Below are 16,636 nucleotides of genomic sequence, written 5' to 3' on the forward strand. Positions count from 1 at the left end.
ATTCTACTTGTCCTTCATATCACTGTGTCCTAGGAGTAGAGATCTGCACTTCAGCCCCCTCTCTCTGTGCTCTGCTTCCCTTTCCACTCGGGTGTGTCATACCTCTGTTGCCTGGATAAGAAGAACCTCTGCAAGGTATTCCAGAAACGTTGTTCCTGGCAGCCAGGGGAGCAGAGCTTGACTGCATGAGCTGCAGACAGCCTCTGATCTGCACACTGTAATACAAACAGCTCTGAGGAATATGAGAGAAGGGTGTTTGAGGTGCATTAAGACTTGCAGGTGACATGGAGATAGCAAGGGAGAATGGTGGGGCAGTGAGATGGGAATTACTGAGTCGGTGCGGATTGGCACTATCCCGGTGCTGCTGGCAGCAGTGCCCAGGAGGGAGATGGTACAACTGTGATATATGGTAGTTTACAATGATTTGCTGACATGCTTCAAGAAGCACAGTTTATTACGAGGCACAGTGTAATAACTTGCTCCTTCAACAAGCCCTTTTGCTGAACTGTGGTATAGAAAAACAACATCGTCAATGACTTTCAAAAATTAGACCTTCTGCTGCTTCATGATTTGGGTGCCAGAGGAATCAATTGATTTCCTTTCCTTAAGTGAGAAAATCTCTTTGTTATGCAAGGTTACTCTGTCAGAGGGGCATTTCTGCAATAGTAATGAGATTCAGAGCTTGTGATGCCACTGTCAGTATTAAGAAAGATGGCAGATTGCTGACAGAATCCGTGCATTAGCTGGGATGTGGCTGCCAACCTGCATGTAACAATGCTCTTAATGATTATAGAGGGCTCCTTTGTACCCGGTTGGCAGTGGTAGATTCACAGATTTGGATGCCATGTTCTGAGTCATTATGTGTTACTGCCTCGTTTAAGGAAGTGCCTGGCTGCTCAGTGCCAAAGAGGTGATACCAGACACAGCTGTGATCTCCACACAGGAACTTCCTTCAGCTGATGCAAATGTTAATTTACTCTCCTCATGTGTCCAGGCTGCCTTCAGTAAGATTCCTATAGGATTCATACCTCTTGGAAAAACCTGCACTCTGAGCCACACGCTGTACCCTGAGAGCACAAACCAAGTCCAGTAAGTATTACATGTTTCTGAAACATATTTTTTGTTTTCAAGGAGCAGTGCTTCTTGGTAGCTTGATACTTCTGTTTTTCTTCTGTGTTACATAGAAGTTGGCAGTCTCTGGGCAGAGCCTGACAGTTCTCTGAACTTGCCTGAGTTAATGACTTCCAAAAACTGACTAAAAATTAAAAGAAGGAAATGTATGTATTATTAGAACATGATATAATTTGCTGGGGCTAATTTCTCTGTGATCGTGTGATGCTCAGGTTTTTTTTTTAAAAAAGGATTAAAAGGATCAGCCTCTTAGGAATAGCAGAAAGGGTATGACAAGGATATAGCAAGGATATGACAAAGTAAAACAAAAATAAGTCCTCTTTCTGTCCCTTCTCCAGTCTAAGAATTCTAGAAACCAGTCTGCATATAACTGGGTTAGCACCTGCAAAGTAAGGATTAGTACAAGAATGTGGGAAAGGCTGGATCCTATTACTGAATTTTGCAGAGTGGGACTGGCTTTTCCCTGTGGTGGGACTGATGCTGGCAACGGTACAACAACCTGATTCTTATGTTTAGCATCCTGGATATGATCCAACCTGGTGGTATCTGTTGCCTGCATTTCAGTTTGTTTGCAAGATCATTTTGTCCACTTCTAAAGTAAAAAGCCTGGTCAACTAATCTTTCTTTTTCCCACTTCATTTCTTTTCGACTGTTCCCTTCCTCTTCTCTCATACTAATAATATTTCTTCTTGCTGCTGAAATCTCTTCACTCTTGCTCTCCCACTAACTCATTAACATTTTTCTTTCTGGAACCCTTGCTGGTATCCATCATCCATAAAACCCACGAGTCAACTGGCATAACATCCTTCATTAAAACTACCAGAGTGCTTTGAAGCTCAGCAAGATGGACAAGGCTGTAATCAGCAGCTAAGATTAAAATAATAATTTATGTTTGGGTTCTAAAGAAGCTGTTTGAAATGAATGATCTTCTTGTCCCAAGGTAATGAACTGTGCAGGTGAGACTGCAGCATGTTGGTAAAGTTGAAGGTAGTTTGGTCAACAGGCTGCTTAACAGTCTACACCAGTAACACAGCCTGACTTAAAAAGTGCAAAAGTGATATTTTTAAAGGAAGTATTTGGGCTTTGGTTCCTTCAGCAGTCTTACTTTGGAGTGTAGGAATTGTAAAGGTCTTACAGAAAGATAAGAGTTAGGAGAGAAGAAGGGCTGTGGGAAGAACAGCTTCCTTAACTGTCTCAGTATTGTAATCCTGATGGAGCCAAGGGCAATTTCTCCCACTGATTCACAGGAGTATTGGGCTGGATCTGAAAACTGCATTTTTTCCTTGTCCAGCTGAGACACTGGAAATGTATGCAATGTGGAATCTGAATTTTACCCAGCTTTGAAAACAAAGAAGGAGTTTTAATCAAGTATATGCTTCAAGGTTTGAACATAAACTATTTAATGGACTTAAACACTTTGATTACAAAATCTTTACAGGTTGAAATGACAAAGTGCCTTAGCTACTGCCCACAACTTAATGGAGACCAAAAGGACAGGAGCATGGCTGATAAGTAGATTTATGTTGATTAAAAACTTCAAAACAAATTAGCATACTAATGCAGTTCAGTCCCAGACACATGAGCTGAGACCAGTCTTGTGCCGTCCCCTACCACTAAAATAAAACGATTATTTGGGTCCTTAGTGTGTTAAGTATCTGAAACAGCAGGTAACACAGTTGGCATATGATCTGCCAGGTTAGCTGAAGAGGGAGGAATCTGTGAAAAGCTCAGGCTGAGAATTTCCTTTTGCTTTTTGTCTATTTTGCTGTTTGTTAGGACTCAGGCTTTGTCATGTGTTGCAGCCACCCATTTTGCTCTCTAATTTCAGTGAAGTGCAGCACTTTTCCCCAGGGTTATTATGTTTGCTGAAAAAAGGCCCCACCCGGACTTGTACTGGAATTTTCTAGAAAAAAAATGTAATTTTAAAGCTTACTCATTTCTTTCCTTCCTGTTTGTTTTCCTTTGCTTTTTTTTCCCCTGTTTGTTTTGCAGACATATTACTAATGCTACACTGGCCATTTTGAAGGGAGAGACAGTTCCACTTGATGTCTTACAGATCAAGGTAAAAGCATCTGCTTTTTTGGAACTCAACATTCCTAAAACTTTCCTATTCTCATGTTTTTGTGTTTATATGGACTGCTTTTTCCTCTGTGTAATGCTGTTACAAATTTTGGTTTATGGTATCAGCAGTTCTGATGGCAGTCATTTCTCCACTGTGACATCAGATAGTCTAACTGGGAGAAAACAGCAGAATGCCTGAACATCAGCTTTTCTGAGGTTCAGAGAGTATTGATGAATACAAAACTTAGTAACAGCGATGTCTCTGTAGCAATGTTGAGAGACAGCAACAGCTATCTGAGCTGATTTGGTGCATTCATATGTATTGTGCCGTTAATGGCTTTCTTTGACAAACTGGAAACTGTAAAACAGGAAAACCTTTGGCTGTGCCCTGCGTGGTTTTTGAATATTGTTTTTCTGTTACGTTGTAGAATGGGCGTGTCTGCAGTGAGAGCACAGTGTTGCTGTGCAGAGCTCCTTGCTTTTGGCTGGCAATATCCACAGAATGAAACGGCCACTGCAGGGGGTGCAGTCAAACTCAGTCTACTTCTTCAAAAGTTCACCTCTTATATTCCTCTCCAGAGCAGACAGGATGTACAGTGCTTAAATTCTGCTAAGCTTTATTGCTGTTAGGTGTTTATCATACCACTTCTGTTAAATGTCACTTTTGGGATTAATGAGAAATCAGTTTTTATTTAGAAATGCTGTTTTTCCAACTGCAGAAAATAAATTTGGAAACAAGGTAAGAGAAAGTAATTTTGCAATCCTTATTTTTCTTCACAGGGAGAAAAGGAACAGCCTGTATTTGCAGTCTCTAGTTTGAGATGGGGATCTTACAGAGATGCAGGAGTTAAAGCTAGCAAGTAAGAAAATACCATTTTTGAAATCGTGCCTCTTTTAGCATCTGTTGCCAAAAAGATATAACTCCCTCTCTTAAGTAAGTCTTTTTTTGAGTGTAGGCATTTGACAGACAGAGGCACCCACTCTTGTTAGGCCTGGCATTACACACATGGGAGTGTAAGATGTATCAGCATTTTTGTAATTCAAAATAAACACTTATCTGGTGCTCGCCTGTTCTTTTAAGTATTTACTTTCTTCTTACCTTGTGATATCCGCTTCTGGAACTTGATTCAGATCGTAGCAGGGGGAAAAATCTCTCCCTTGAGTAAAGTCTAAGTAAAGTAATTGGCCATTGTTTTTCATCACTGCCAATGAAAAGGTGCATGTGGACTCTGTAACTCAATTCCAACAAGGGACATCAGATAGATGTAGAAATGCCCTGAAGTTCCTGCTGGAAATGGCGTGGACTGTGCTGTCTGATGACTGTTCTCTGGATGCTAAACTAATAATTATTGGGCTTTCTCCAAAAGGACATTTAACATGCCATGTCTGTGTATCAAATGACAAGCATTGTCTGGTGAAGGAGCAGCAGTGCCAAAGCAGCTCACTTCCCAAACTCTTGTGGAGGGAACGCAGCACGTGCCTTGGGGGTGCAGCTCTAAGGAAATACAATGTGCTTTGTGAAGGAGCCGTCTTTGTCAGGAAGGAAGAGGTAGCTGACCTCTGGAGTCTGTCTGGCAAATATTTGAGAGGTTTCAGAGGGGATGGGAGAGATGCAGTAAACGGTCAGATCCCTGGGAAACAAGGAGCATTCTTAGTAGGCTGTGTAGGTGCTGACTCGGTTTTGCTGCATTCTCTCCTGCAGCCCCAAGTTCAAGGAAGTGCACTTCTCTTTGCTCTGCACTCTGACTAGGCTTCCTGCCCATGCCCTGTTTTTTGCCTAGTGCCAGCCTTCACATCTTTTCCTGCAGCAGTTCCCTTTTTTAAGAGTCTTTTGGACTGAGTGCTGGAGGCATAACAGCACCTCTTGTACGTGAGGCAAGAATGTTTTCTAATGCAGATAAAATGTAGAGAAAATGTGCCCAGCTTAGAAAGCCCTTCAGCCACAAATGAATGGGTGCTCAGAGTCTGCTTGGAACAAGAATCATGTGTGCTTGTTCTGTTTTTATAATTCTCCGCTTCATCTGCTTTTGGTCCCCATGAGGGATGAGTTATTGGTCTAAAATAAACATTTGGTGTATTCCAGTACAACTGATCTTATACTGAAAAGAAGGCACCTATTTAAAGGGAGTTAAGCTGTAAGACAAAGTTCCAGAAATTTATCTGACTATCCCTCTGCTAAGCACTGTCCTACTGGAGACTTGGTGCTGATTTATGTCATTATTTTACAGACAACTTCATGGCTTGATGGGAGTGGTGGACAGTTGCACACTTAGTAGTTAGTGATAGACTTAGATCTGCAGTACTCTTGACTTGATGGTGTTTAGTGTGCTTTGCTGACCCTGTTTGCTGGAAGACAGTGATCAAAATGTGCACCAAGCCTGCCTACCTATAGTCACATCTTTGGATTCTATGCAGTGTGTAGATTCTACCAGCTGTGTGGCTGATCGGATTTTTATTTTGTAAAACACTGATGTTGATGTGAGAATCCCCTGGGACAAATGAATGTTTTCTGGCTCTGTTCTTTTGTCTCTGAAGCTTTTGATTTTTGTTTGTTTCCTCCAGCATAATGCTTTATTGCATATTGTGGAGGTGCAAACCACCAGCTGTTGGACCACAGGCCTTTAAATCACCCCCAGTTGTGTCACATAACTAGGTAAAATTCTGCTAGTGAGAGGTCCTGCTGCCTGTAGTGAAGATTATACACTGCATTTTGGTGATCTGTAAATCAGGAAAGGGATGTCACTGCTAAGCTGCTGGTGATGTGTAGAAACTGTCTTACAGTATCAAAAAGCTAAAAGTTATCAGGGAGCACTAACTCAGTGGCAGACAAGTCTGTGTGCTCTGATGGCATGCAAGGTTTCTTCCTTTCCTGGTATTAACCCCTGGATATCTTAGAAGGTCTGTTTGTGTTCTCTTTTCAGGTACTGGTACCTTGGGCCTCTGAAAACCAAAGCAGCTCACTTTTTCAGTACAATTAAGGTAAAAATTAATTGTGAGGAAAGTGTACGGGAAATGAAAAGGCTGACTTTGCTTTGTATAGTTTATCTGCTAGTTTTTGTGAAGGATTCTGGTAACAATATAAAATAGGAGTGAAGCTGGACTTGTTAAAAAACCTATCAATTGATAGGCTTACTTCAAAAGAGATGAACGGGAAGAGAAATGCTTTTTTAAAAATTCCCTTCACTGAAGATCTTTTGCTGCAAGATCACCAGGGGGAGCCAGTAACCCCCTGTGAAACTGGTGAGCAGCAGTGGTGGTGAAGATAAGCACCAAAGTGCTCAGTCACCTTTTCTCAACAGCCTTTCTTGTGATAACATTTCACTCTGATTTATTCACCTGGCAGAAGGGTCTATAATTAGACTGCTCATGCACATTGATAAGGCTTCTTTGTGTGGTAAAATGAACATGAAGATTAATAGCTTATATCTCACCTTAAACTTTTCTGTTGCTTAAAATCCTGGAAAGATTAAAATTTGATCTGCGTGAAAGGTGAGACAGTTTCATACACATGCTTTTCCTGTTCTCTGAACATATGAGGATCCTAATGAAAGGCTGTGGAAATACCCAGGAGCTGGTACAGTAGATCAGACTGTGCAGTCTAGTCATGCTGTCTGTGATAGTGCCAATGATTCTTTTATAGGAAGCTCCTGTAAAAGGGAGTTTAATGGTAATGTATCCATGAAAGTTGGGTTGGTTGCTTTTTTTTTTTACCCCCCCATCCCCAGGAAATTGGAGATGATGATTGTGTGCTGGCATTCTAGGTAGAAACCTCCTCTTGATTTCTCTCCAGCCCCTTTCTAACTTTTGTTGAGTCCTTAGCCTCAGCTATGGGCAGTGATAGTGGATTTCACTGGTGAGCTATTCATTGTGCATTAAGAAGATCTGTTTAACCTGCTGAAGGTTGAAGTGGCCACTTTTTCTGATATTACAATAGAAAAGTTTCTACCTGATCTCTCCTAATTGTCGTATTTATTGCTTTATATGCTTCTTATGTTATCATTCTGTTAATTTCTATACGAAGTGGCTCCAGCCTGTTGAGCTTAATCTCTTCCTGACTTGTCTTTGCTGCTGCACACTTCATATTTTCTGGTTTTGCTGCAGCTGTCTATTAAAACAGGATGACCTGTAGCTGAAAAAAGTGTAATGGGAAAGGGCTCACCTCTGGTATGGTAGGGGCACTGTTGTTAGTGTTATCATCTCTTCTAAAATACACAGGCTTAAATTATCAAACCATTGCTGCTTTTCCCTTTAATCCTTAATATTTATTATTTGTATTGCCCTACTGATACAACCTCTGTTTATTCTCTTTATTGTGTAAGTATGATAGTAGACTCCTTCCTTGCTTCCAGAGGTGTGAAGTGAATTAGCTTAACAACCTGTGCTGTATGATCCAAAACTAATTTTAAAGTTTTGTGCATAGAAAAATAATTGTATTGAGTTCATGTGGGCTCTTGGCTGTTTTGTTTTACTATATACATTTAAAAACCTATTAAGTGATTCCCTGCCTTAGTCCTGTGTTTGGAGCATTTCAGAAATTATTTTCAAAATGAGAAAAAATACCATGAAGAATAATGTGTTAGTACTTTTTCCTGGGTTTTTTCCCCCTAAAGTACAGGTGACTTGCCTTAAGACCTGTTGTACTGCTGTCTATAAGCACCTGACTATCAGATCAGATCTGGATTATTTGAGTTGTTGGAGAACAAAGGCCTGCCAGGTTTCAGTGCCCCTCGGCTGCACACAGCACTGTCTTTGTCTGTTTGCTCTGGATCCCGCTGTGCAGTTGCTCTTTGAGGTTCCCTTGTGCCATGCAGAGACCAATTGTACTTTCAGACATTAATGTTGACCTTGCTGGTTTTGGTTGTTCCCTCCAGCCAGAAGCAGCCGTGTCACCCTGCCACACAGTCAGAGCAGCAAAGAAAACATCCCTTTACCCTCTGCTCCTAGAGGGAAAAATGCCTCACTTTGTGCAGGGAAGGAGTAGGTTAGTGGACTTGGGGACTGTGGGTAATCTCTTTGAAGCTGCAGAAAATGTCATCTCAGGTATGAATCTGGAGGCTGGAGACCACAAAGTAGGCTGAGGCAGTGGTGGGGCCTGGGTAGATCTCAGGAGTACTTGGGAGCAGAGAATAAATAGGCTAGAGGACAAAACGGGTAGGTGCTGAAATACCTTTATGTTCTGTCTTTCCTTTTCATGTAAACTCAAGGAGTGGCCTCAGAAACATCAAGCTGCTCTCATGTATGTGGGTCCAACTGAGAGACCTCCAGAAGAGCCAGAGGAGAAACTGTCGAGACCTCCTTTGTATGTGAGGCTTTACAGACGGCTTCGCTCATACTGGTCACCTCCAAAAGGTGAGATGTTTGTATTTTGGCATAAACTCACAGGCAGGTTCTACTCCTCTAATACACTGGGGTAGGGGGGATGTCTGCTTTACTTTTGTGCTCTTTTTTAGTTACTATTATTTATTAATTTATTTTTATTAATTTTTTAAACTGTGACTTTTGTCAAGATACTTAACAGTGGGGAAATGGAACAGAGTAGTCCTGCCGGTGCTTGTGGTCCTATAAACAAAGATCCATTTGCAAAGAACCCAGGGCATTCCCTAGACTCACAGTTGCTTGCCATTGCTGTGGAGGCCTCCTTAGGGAATACTTGGCACTTTTGGGTGAGCTTCTGGAAATCTTCCAGTGGAATGGCTTCTTAGTGAGCTGGTGAGAGAGGAGCAGCCCTTGTTTTCCAGGGTGGGGAGAGTTGCTGACACACACCAATTAATGTTACTTAAAATAGAACAGTAAAATTTGGGCCATGCAGAAGCCCTAAGTTTCTCATAGTACATTAAATTTCTTTCTGTGTCATAAACTTTCTTCTCTGTGAGCCTCTCTTGGGTGGGCTGTTGGCTGGGCAGTGCACCTGGCAGAGCACAGAAGGAAGGAGAGTGTGTATGTTGTGCAATCTGCTGTGATGCAAAGACCTCATTTCTTCTTGGCTGGCAGAGGTGATTCATACAGAAGCATGAATTTAAGTGACCTCTATATGAGAACTGAACCGGGGAGTTCCCTCCTATAGAAAATACACGTTACTACAGCATCCTGAATGTCAGATTCCTGGTTTTTTGGTAGCAGCACTTCATGTGTTTTCTAAATGTTCCTGTAACTAGCCCAGGAGATCTGTTAATCCCTGGACATAAGGACTCACAGGGCTGTCGTGTACTGTGCCTGACACTCTTTTCTGCTACTGTGTGAATGCTGATGCTATTTTTTTCTTCAGTACTCCCAAGCTTCCTTTTTTAAGATTAGGATTTTGACATTTTTAAGAAACAAAACTAGTGGCCGCAAAGGCTCAGAGTGATTTTTGTGTCTGGCATTGATGTTTCATGGTTCATAATGATCAGTGCAGTTGAATTCCACTTAATGACTGATATCTTCTCCTTTCGATATGCAGAATTTCCCCGGGAGCTAACCCCTGAGGACTGGGAAGAACTGAAGCTCTCCACCATTGAGCTTTCCATTGCAACTCGGAACAGGCAGCTTGATCTAACAGTAAGACCATAATATAACTGAATTCCAAATGCTGGCTGACCACAGAGTTTTCCTTTCTTGTTAAACTCCTGTTCTTGTGTCTACATAAATAAAACTTACTGCCTCGTGCAAGGAGAGGCCCATGACTGAATCCAGGAATGGGCAAGTTTCAGAGCCAGTGTAAAAGCACTGGAGATGGATGTAAAACTGGGATGCAGTGGGATCAGGAGGACTCTGTACAAGGTTTTCACTAGCCAAACAAGTTTTAGGATTGCCCATGAGAAAACAAAGCATCAAAATAGGCATTCCATTCCTTCTTCACCATGTGAGAGTGATTCTGTTTGATCAACTGATGCTAGAAGGAAGTTGAACCTGAATGTCTGGCTGGAATTTTGCCTTTTTCTTTCTTCTTTTGACTTGCAGAGCAAAGAGTTAAAAAGAACTGGGACTAGGGAAATGACAGGGGCTACACCGATTTGAAGGAAAGGAAATGCAGGTTGTTGTGGAAGAGTAGAACCAAGGTAGCAAAGGAACTGTACCTGTCGTAACCTTCTCAGCTTGTTCATGCTGTTCATTCATTGTTTTAAAACCTGTCTTTAACTTATGCCTGTGTTTTGGTGCAATTTTACTGCTGTGGAAGCCATTTGAGTAGATGTCAGTCTTTAATTTTACTGGAAAACACTAACACAGGTGAGCTTCCCTTCATGTCCTCCTCGTGGCTGCAGGAAACTGTAGCCACTACACCCAGATTAACAGGAGGTGTTGAACTTCCTGCAACGTATTTCTTGCTCAGAATTTAAGTCTTTAAGAACATGAAAATCTGAGTTACGTTGATATGTTATTTTGTAGGATCAGAAAAAAAATAAAGCAGGCAAACGTAGTCTTTAAAATGTTCTCCTGTTTTCTCCTTATAATGTACCACATGAACTTTAGTTTCTCATTCCTCAGTGGCTTATGATTTGCACTGTCAGTGTCTTAGTAATGGTAGAAGCTAGACAGAGACTAGTATTTGGGTATTTGGGGTTTTAGTGGTTTCTAGATGGCACTTGAACACAAGAGTTTTGGTTGCTGAACTGGATTGGAGTCAGTGATGTAAAGTAAAAACAGACCTACCAAGAACTGAAAAAGTATCTGGTTGCCACAAACTAGCCCTTATGTCTCTTATGTTGTTTCATTGGTTTTGGGTTGTTTGTTTTGTCTCCTTTATGCCTTCAAGATGCACTTGAATACTCACTGGTACTTAAAAAAAACAGTGATGTTGGGTACTCAGGTCTCTTGCATGGTTTAGAAAAGTGAACAAGTTTATGTAAGGCGAGTTGTACTTCTCTGTTTCTAGATCTGGAAGTATCTTGATGCTGCATCTTTTTTTTTCCTACACCTGTGGACCCCTTTCATCTGTTTATAACTCCCAGTCTTGAAGCCGTTGTCCCTGCAGCCATCAAAGCTGAAGAGCAGCTCTCTCAAGTCAATACCAGGCCGTATCTGCTGACTACTGTCAGCCACTCCTGTCTCACCTCAGATTCATGCCTAGGCTGCCCTCATGAAGAGAGCTGATAAAGCCATACAGATGCAGTTCAGACAGTGCCAAGACTACCTCTGCAGAACAGCAAATAAACCGAGTTATACTAATAGATGCATTTATTTTTACTTTTGTCATTTTGATTGCATCTGCACTAGGACTTCTGCCAGGACAGAAATGTTAAAAGAAATAAAAAGGATAAATTGCATCTTAATCAAAGTTGCTTTCCTGGAAAAAGCTTTACTGTATACTCAGTTTAAGAGCAGGCTGTAAATATGAAAGAAGCTAAGTAAGGAGTTTAAAGGATTGATACCAAGGACACTTTGATTTCCAAATTGTATTGTTTAAAATTCTCATACTGTAGTATTTGGTGGCCAAATGTTGTATCATTTTACTATTACTGAAATTCATGAAAGACCCATTGAATAGAAATAAATTAGTAAACCTAAGGGGTCTGCTATTGTCTTTAAATGTAACAAGAAGCCAAATGTGTGACTCGTTATTTTACTTCTTGTGGTATTTCTTTGAATATTCATCAATTGGAAAATACTGTCTGTAATTTATAATTCAGATCTCAAATTGAGATTTGAAAAAAAAGCATGAAATGCAGAAATGCATCTTCTGAGTCCTTTTGTGGGACAAAGGACTGGGCATTGTGTGAACATATTGCAGTCTCATGGGTGTGGCATTTTCAAATGTTAACTGCTTGATTTCTGAATCCTTTTTTGCACAGCGCACTGAGGACTTCATGGACATTTGCATTGAAGCAGATACTGTCAGCAAAGGAGAGTTTGTTCACAGAGGGTGAGTGTGGGAAGGCTGCGGAAAGGTGACAGAATCACTGTGTGAGTGGGAACACAAATCCTGAAAAGCTGGTTTTCTCTAATCTTGTGCTGCAAAGTTCAGAAGCAGAAGACAGCAAAGGACACCAGTCAGTAGTGCTTCATGAAGATTAATGGTTTTGTTCTTTAAAATTCTTACTCATTTTCTGTAAACAAGGCAGAACTCCAGAACCTGGAGTGTCAGAATCCAGGACCTGGAGTTCTTCGTAGCTTCTGAGTTTACTGTACCTTTCATCTTTTCCCCTGTTGCTCTAAGTCAGTACTAGTTGTATATTACTGTCATAACCAAGTTTTATAGACAGCCATGCAGACTTTTCCCCGGAATCTTTTAGCCCTGGCTGCTCAGTGGATTGAGAAGTGGGTCACAGAGCTGATAACATTTGTACTAGTGATACCTGGAATTTTTGAACTGTGATTAGACAGGCCCTGCTGTCTAAGGGAAAAGCTTCCTTAACTCAATGACTCTTGGGAGAAATTAGGTTTGAGCTGGATGAACTTTTGGAAGATGTGCACTGAAACAGGGACTTAAGGCAAATGTCTTGGTACTGCTTATATGTGGAGTAAGAAGGCTGCAGGTATGAAGAAGAAGCATATAGAGAAAAAATGAATGTTGTCTTGTTCCTCCTGCTCTCACCAGATGCAAATCACAGCTGTCTTTTTCCAGTTTCTTCATACAGTCCCACTCACAAATACATTGTGTCTTCAGTGCAGTTTTCACCAGCAACAGATTTTCCTGCTAAATCCAAGAGTGCTTTTTATTTGGTTTTTTTTTTTTACTTGCTGTTTTTTAAGTCTTAGAGCTCCCTCTAGTGAAATCAGTGGGAGGATTTTAGCACCTGTTTGTCTTTCAGCATCTTAATAATTCCTGCTTGTATCTCTTGTTTATGATACCAATGGCAGCTGCAGGCCCATTTTTTGGGCATCCCACAAGCCTCAGTGGGAATAGAATCTTCTTACCTATGCATACACTGTAGGTCAGGTTACCCTCCTGCAACTGCTTTTAAGTTGCATGAGCCATGTGGACCATAGGTTGCTCTCAGGACTGAAATCTTTGCTTTGAAGGCTACAGAGGGAAAGGAGGAGGAGAGTCTCCTATTAGAAACCAGAGGAATCTGGTCTCCTAAAGGAGGGAGACAAAGGAGATGCTATACTGGGTTCTCAAACACTTTGCTAGTGGAAAAAATGTAGATGAACTTATGTGATTTAAGGGAGGCCTATCCAAGTGTATTCCCACTGTAAATAATGTCTCCCATGTCGACTGGACATGCTCCATGCAGTATTATGGCATATTTTTGGACTGCAATTACAGTGTCATGCAGAAAAAGTCTCTCATGAGCATTAACATTGCCCTGCTGTCTAGAGCTAATTAGAGGCAGTACCCAAAGCTTTGAGCTGCTGTTCAAGCAAAGTTCAGAGAAAGAAACTCTTTTGATTAAATAGTGCCCAAAAGTCTACAGGTGACAAAGAAAGAGGGGTGTGTGGGGTGGGGGAACAGCAGGAGGGACTGGTTAGTTGTACAGAGAGGAGTCAGATCAGAAAAAATGTGCCCTGTTTGTGCAAGGCAGAATCAGGGTGTTCAGAGATCCCACAGGGCCTTTGGCAGCATGCTTTGAGTCAAGCCCATTATTACCAGAGGCTCCCCATTGCACAGCACCAACAGGGTTTGTCTTTGGAAATGTGTGAAGAAGCTCCTTCTTTTTTCTTCTCTTTTTAATGCATAGTTTAAACTCCACCAGAATTTTGGAGGGGGTGAAAAGGTGTTTAGGGAAAATACCTTATTAGTGCAGATATCAAGGGTTTTTTATATTGAAGAGGGCACTGACATGAGCTGATGAGAACTGATGGATCACACAGAGGAAATTACACATCCAGCAGGAAACTACCATGGAGGTTCAGGCAGTGTGTGTGTGTGGGGATGCATCAGTGTGCTGGAGGGCAACTGCTGATAGATTTCAAAGAAAAGAATAGGTCATCCCAGGTGTATAGATGTGCCCTCTGGCTGTGGATCAGATTTGTGTGAACAAGAGCGTTTGCAGCAAGGGTAGAGCTGATATTTAAGATAAGGTGGTGGAAGAAAAGGTGGTTACAATGGTGTGCTTGCTGAGAAGTGCTGGAGGGGAGGAAAGCAGGGATGGAAAGTGTAGCATCAGTAATCCACATTTTGTTAGCCAGCTTAGATTCTGTATATGAAAGTTTTGAGAGCTGTCACTCCAGGGCATGAGTATAGTTACCAGCTACAGTGCAGAAGACTGGACTGTTTTGGGGGTTTTTTTGTTAGAGGACTTACTCTGAATCGTTAATCATTTAACATTGGCCACTTCTGGACATGAAAACTAGGTTACAATTGGGTGTTACATGCAGTAGGTGTTGTGGTTCTCTCTCTGCCTGTATTTTTGTGATTCAGCATATGGAGTGGGATGCAACAATCAATGGAAACCGTTGCTGTTAGACTTTTCAGTCTTGTTCCTAGTTTACATTGCTGTCATCTTGAGTAAGGAGCAGAGTCTAAGGGAAATGAATTCTGATCCTTTTGTACTGGGCCACCAGAGGGGCAGTCACTGCAAGTGGAGTTGTGTCTATTTGTTTCTGCCAGTGTTCTCCTTTGACTGATCTTTATTTCCATGTCTTGGCTCTTTTGTCTTGACCCCATAATTGCATCTCTATAGAGTTTCATTTGCTTTCATTGACCAAAAAAATCTGCTTGCTCACCAGAGTGCCATATCTAGGACCTTATATGTTAAACTCCAGGCAGGTTAAACTTTAACTGGGTGATCTTGCTGCTTGTTTGTACAGCACTGTATAAACTGACAATATTGCATGCCATCAATGATTTATGATTTATATTGCTGGAGGATGTTTAATTCCCTCACAGTCACTCATCAATCTTTTATTCTATACATATTTGATTAAACCCAAATTTTCCACAGTTAATATTGCTTCCGTCCTTCCCTGCCCTTTCCTTTGGTATCTTTGCTTTTCTTCCTTTGTCTTTGATTATCATTTCCTGTTTCAACCCTTGCTTGTCATGCTCTTTCTCTGGGATTTTCTGTGATTTTAAGAATCAATTGCATTCCTCTGGGCATAGAAGACTTGGTGTATAGGAGATTCTGACATGTTTTTGTGAGTTCTTTTCTTTGGGCAATATTTAAATAGACTCTTTCATGTCAATCTACGAATAGATGCAAAAGCTGGGGACAGCTGGCATTGCCTGTCAGAGGAATATCTGTGATAATTCTGCCATGCTTGAGAGCTGTGACGTATTAACACTGTTATTCTCTGCTGTCTTTGCTATTTGTGTGGCTGAGGAGGGGCCCAAACTGAGAGGTTACTGCCTGGGGTGCAGTGACCCTTTGTCAGTGGTCAGTCAGAAGGTGATGTGTGTTAGTCAGGAGGCCAGAGGCAGGTCAGCACACCCAAGAGCTTGTGCTCACTCTGCAGCAGCACACGTGGGGAGAGGCAATCACAGTGCCCTGTTCCTGTAACAGCTGATGCAGTGACAGGACAGCATCCTGAGTCTTGGAAAAGACCCTGTGGCACTTGCACCACCAGCTTTCTAAGGCAGGCAGCTGCCTTCTATGTGCTCCCATTTGATATCCACAGAAGTAGGAAAGAAAGCAGCACTTCTCTAAATACAGTACATAAGTAAGAATCTTACAGGCACCATGAGAGATACTGACAATACTGGATATGCTATTTAGCATGGATAAAATGATGAGTTTCTGGGGGTTTCTTCACAAGAATTATATAAAAGCAGCTGTTAAGAAATGTCATTCTGATTGGTGCTGATGTTAAGAGTGGGGGTTTTGTTTGGTTTTAGATGGTAATTTAGTGGTTCAGTATAACTATAATTCTATCATTTTTTTGGCTTAGGGTTGTTTAGGTTGCTGGTAAGTTATGTGGGTGCATGGGATGTGAGGAGACAGTATTCACTGCAGGAATTGAACAGTTCAGCATGTAAGTGATAAGCACAAAACTCTGCTCCTTTTTCAAATATGCAAAACTATGTTCAGATATATTCAGTGAGCTGAGAGCAGAAGCTGGGTGCAGGCTGTCAGTGCATACTGATATGTATTGACTGCAGCAGAAGAGGGAAGGTTTATTTTACTTTCTCACAGTTAAACCCACAAATATTTGTATATATACGTAATCTCTAAGTTTATCAAATGCATTGTGTTTTATCACCCCACAATGAAATGTCATCCCTAAAGAAGGCTGTTTCCTTTCTCTCTGAGAGAAACACATCCTTACCTTACCTCTCTTTTGGATTGAACAGAAGTCAAAAGATGCGTGACCCACACACGTGTCCTGAAGGGAGTCAGTGCATCCAAGCCAGCAGATGCATCTTGCAACTTCCAGAGGTGAGACAAAGACTTGGAAAACTTTGTCACTTTATTTCCTTGTACCCATTGATGCTGCACATTAAGAAATCCCTATTCCAAACCTGGGAGATGGATTACACTGCCAGTGAGACACGCAGTTCCACAATGCAGCAACTGAGTCCCTGGCCAGGAAACACATACTGGAGTTCCCCAGCTGCTCATTAAACCTGAGGGAGAGCTTCATTCTG

The 16,636-nt window shown here is 41.5% G+C and overlaps 1 protein-coding gene across 1 annotated transcript in view; it reads left to right on the forward strand.

Moving 5' to 3' along the window:
* The window catches only part of AGK (acylglycerol kinase), a 37,422-nt gene that overhangs the window by 17,764 nt on the left and 3,022 nt on the right, over nucleotides 1-16,636 (forward strand). Inside the window, exons 7-14 of the mRNA XM_032688141.1 lie at nucleotides 995-1,089; nucleotides 3,124-3,193; nucleotides 3,973-4,052; nucleotides 6,114-6,171; nucleotides 8,397-8,541; nucleotides 9,632-9,729; nucleotides 11,961-12,031; nucleotides 16,343-16,427. Of these exons, the coding sequence (XP_032544032.1) occupies nucleotides 995-1,089; nucleotides 3,124-3,193; nucleotides 3,973-4,052; nucleotides 6,114-6,171; nucleotides 8,397-8,541; nucleotides 9,632-9,729; nucleotides 11,961-12,031; nucleotides 16,343-16,427 (702 nt within the window). The remainder of the gene's footprint in view (nucleotides 1-994; nucleotides 1,090-3,123; nucleotides 3,194-3,972; nucleotides 4,053-6,113; nucleotides 6,172-8,396; nucleotides 8,542-9,631; nucleotides 9,730-11,960; nucleotides 12,032-16,342; nucleotides 16,428-16,636) is intronic.

This window comes from Chiroxiphia lanceolata, chromosome 5 (genome assembly GCF_009829145.1).
Source record: "Chiroxiphia lanceolata isolate bChiLan1 chromosome 5, bChiLan1.pri, whole genome shotgun sequence".
Classification (NCBI taxonomy): Eukaryota; Metazoa; Chordata; class Aves; order Passeriformes; family Pipridae; genus Chiroxiphia; species Chiroxiphia lanceolata.